Below are 3943 nucleotides of genomic sequence, written 5' to 3' on the forward strand. Positions count from 1 at the left end.
TGCTACAACTCGGCTGCCACAACTTTGGCCGCAGAGACAGCGGCCCGCACTCTGGCAAAGCGGAGGAGGTGGAGGAGGAGGAGGTGGAGGAGGCGGAGGAGGAGATGGGGCGGTGCCGGGAGGGCTGGGGGTGGAGCCCACGGCGGTACCTCCCACTTCATTCCATCTTCCAACCCTGGCTGGCTTCCTGCTCCGGCGCTTTGGTCTCTGCCACCTAGTTCTTTGTCCGCTTGAACGCTCGCACAACGCGAGGGCAAATGATGCGCGCCACCTGCTCCCACATTCCCCGTCCTCACCTCCACCTCAACCCCGTGGGCCGAGTGGGTGTAAACCGCAGCCTGGAGGGGTTTGAAATTATTCAAATGATTGGTGGGATTTCGAGAAGATACCAGGAAGACCTGTTGTAGAAAGGGACCAGGAGAAAATGCAGCTCCATTCCGCTTCTCCATTTCATTAGAATTTTTTAACTCTTCATAGTTTATCTAGATTTCAAAAGGTACAAGAGAGCTTTTTCGGTTCAACACTCCCAACCTCTTTCAGTTAAAAAAAAGAAAAGAAAAATTCTACCAGTTAATGCCAAACATTGTGCGTAAGGCATTTGAATGCTAACCAAAGGCTGGAGGTTCAAACTCACCAGCCACTCCTCGGAAGGAAGGTTGGGCAACATACTTCTGTAGTGATACTGCGTCGCAAACCCAAGGAGGCGTTGCTATGAATGGGATGGGACTTGACTGCGGTGAGTTTGGTTTTTTGGTTTTGTTTCTCTCACTTAGGGAGCTCTGGTGGCCTAGTACCTAAGGCATTTGAATGCTAACCAGCAATTCCTTGGAAGGAAGACTGAGCAATCTACCCAAGGAGGGGTCGCTATGACTCAGATTCAACTGGAGGGCAGTGATTTTGGTTTGGTTTTATCTCACTTAACTGACAAAACAACCGTTTTATCCCCATTTTACTGATCAAAAAAGTGAGGCTTGAGAAGGTTAATTTGCCTGAGGCCACACCGTTGGGGAGCCGCTGAGCTTGCTCCCAGCTAGCCTGTCTAAATTCAAAATTCATTTCCTAATCACTAACATGCTATAACTCTTCCTTCAGTTTGTTGTCCTGTAGTGGCTTGTGTGTTGCTATGAGGCTGGAAACTATGCACCAGTATTTTAAATACCAGCAGGGTCATACATGGTAGACAGGTTTCACCTTCCAGACTAAGACAGAATGGGGTGAAGAACCTGGCCATCCACTTCTAAAGAAAATGGCCACTGAAAACCTTACAAATAGCAGTGAAGCACTGATATTATTACTGGAAAACTTTATGAATAGCCATGAAACATTGTCTGATTCAGTGGCAGAAGATGAGCTGTTCATGTTGGACAGCACTCAAAATATAACTTGGGAAGAGCTACCACCTCAAAGCAGAAATTCAAACCAAATTCCACCACTGAGTAGCAAGGCTATAAATCTTTACAGAATTAGATTGCCCCATCTTCCTTCTGCAGAGCGGCTGGTGGGTTTGAACTGTTGACCTTTGGTTAGTAGCCAAATTCCTTAGACACTATACTACCAGAACTCCTTAGTAGAGTTGACCTTAATGATGTGGATGGAGTAAAGCCTTCAGGACCTTTGCTGATGGGACATGACTCAAAATAGGAAGAGACAGCTGTAAACATCCATTAATAATCAGGACTTGTAATGTATGAAGTATGAATCTAGGAAAATTGAAAGTTGTCAAAAATGAAATGGAATGCATAAAGATCAATATGTTAGGCATTAGAGACCTGAAATGGACTGGTATTGGGCATTCTGAATCAGACAACATATGGTCAACTATGCCAGCAATGACAAATTTAAGAGGAATGCCATCTAAAAGAATCCTTCAATATCTAGCCTGAAGTACAAAATTGTCAGTGATAGGATAACATCCATATGCCTACGAGGAAGACCAGTTAATATGATTATTATTCAAATTTATGCACCAATCACTAAAGCCAAAGATGAAGAAATAGAAGATTTTTACCAACTTCTGCAGTCTGAAATTAACCAAACATGCAATCAAGATGTATTATTACTGGTGATCAGAATGCAAAAGTTGGAAACGAATCATCAGTAGTTGGGAAATATGGCCTTGATGATATCAATAATGCCAGAGATCACATGATAGAATTTTGCAAGATCAATGACTTATGCATCACAAACACCTTTTCTTCAACAACATAAATGTTGGCTGCATGTGGATCTCGCCAGATGCAATACACAGGAATCAGACTGACCACATCTGTAGAAAGAGGTGATGGTGAAGCTCAGTTACTTCAGCAAAAACAAGGCCAGGAGCTAACTGTGGAACAGACCATCAATTGCTCATATGCAAGTTCAACTTGAAGCTGAAGATAATTAAGTCCACCAGAGCCAGAATATGACCTTGATTACATCCCACTTGCATTTGGAGATCATCTGAATAATAGATTTGATGTATTGAACACCAATGACCCAAGACCAGACAAGTTGTGGAATGACATCAAGAACATCATGCATGAAGAAAGCAGTCATTGAAAAGACAGAAAAGGAAAAAAAAAAAGACCAAAATGGATGTCAGAAGAGACTCTGCACCTTGCTCTTGAACAAAGAGCAGCTACAGCAAATGGAAGAAATGATGAGGTAAAAGAGCTGAACAGAAAATTTCAAAGAATTATAATGAAACGTGCAGAGACTTGGAAAACCAAAAGGGAAGAACACACTCAGCATTTCTCAAACTGAAAGAACTGAAGGAAAAGTTCAAGCCTCAAGTTGCAATACTGAAGGATTCTATAGGTAAAATACTGAATGATGCAGGGAGCATCAAAAGAAGATAGAAGGAATATACACTCACTGTACCAGAAAGAAATGGTTGATGTTCAACTATTTCAGGAGGCAGCATATGACCAAGAACCAATGGTACTGAAGGAAGAAGTCCAAGCTGCACTGAAGGAACTGGCAAAGAAAAAACAAGGTTCCAGGAACTGACAGAATACCCGTTGAGATGTTTCAACAAATGGATGCTGCACTGGAGACACTCACTTTGCTATGCCAAGTAATTTGGAAGACAGCTACTTGGTCAACTGACTGGAAGAGATCTATATCTGTGCCCATTTGAAAGAAAGGTGATCCAACAGAATGTGGAAGCTATCAAACAAAATAATTAATACCACACACAAGTGAAATTTTCCTGAAGATAATTAAAAAATGGTTGCAGCGGTATATTGAGAGGGAACTTCCAGAAATTCAAGCTGAATTCAGAAAAGGATGTGGAATGAAGAATATCATTGCTGATGTCAGAAGGATCTTGCATGAAAGCAAAGAATACCAGAAAGATGTTTAGCTGTGTTTTATGGACTATGCAAAGGCATTTGACTGTGTGGATCATAACACATCATGGATACATTGCAAAGAATGGGAATTCCAAAACACTTAATAGTGCTCATGAGGAACCCGTATATTGATGAAGGCTGTCGTTTGAACAGAACAAGGGTACACTGAATGGTTTAAAATCACGAAGGGTGTGCATCAGGGTTGTATTCTTTCACAATACTTATTCAATCTGTATTCTGAGTAAATAATCCAAGAAGATGGAATATCTGAAAAAGATTGGAGGAAGGCTCATTAACAACCTGTGATATGCAGATGACACAACTTTGCTTATTGAAAGTAAAGATGACTTGAGCACTTACTGATGAAGATCAAAGACTATAGTCAGTCTTCAGTATGGTTTAACCTCAACATAAAAAAACCAAAAATCGTGCTCGCTTCGGCAGCACATATACTAAAATTGGAACGATACAGAGAAGATTAGCATGGCCCCTGCGCAAGGATGACACGCAAATTCGTGAAGTGTTCCATATTTTTGAGATTGGGACTCTCATACACTGCTGGTGGGACTGTAAAATGGTACAACCATTGTGGAAAGCAGTATGGCGAT

General features: G+C 41.7%; 1 protein-coding gene and 1 non-coding gene across 2 annotated transcripts in view; one reads left to right on the forward strand and one right to left on the reverse strand.

Annotated features, from left to right (window-relative positions):
• Positions 1-2: 2 nt before the first annotated feature.
• SDAD1 (SDA1 domain containing 1) overlaps positions 3-3943 on the reverse strand; it is a 90932-nt gene continuing 86991 nt past the window's right edge. The window contains exon 22 of the mRNA XM_042782079.1: positions 3-482. Within this exon, the coding sequence (XP_042638013.1) occupies positions 3-482 (480 nt within the window). The remainder of the gene's footprint in view (positions 483-3943) is intronic.
• On the forward strand, positions 3764-3870 carry LOC122150784. The gene has a single exon (XR_006163852.1). It is a non-coding gene; the product is annotated as a U6 spliceosomal RNA (small nuclear RNA).

This window comes from Orycteropus afer, unplaced genomic scaffold, assembly GCF_000298275.1.
Source record: "Orycteropus afer afer isolate SDZICR_OR568_19922 unplaced genomic scaffold, OryAfe1.0 scaffold00235, whole genome shotgun sequence".
In the NCBI taxonomy this organism is placed as follows: Eukaryota; Metazoa; Chordata; class Mammalia; order Tubulidentata; family Orycteropodidae; genus Orycteropus; species Orycteropus afer.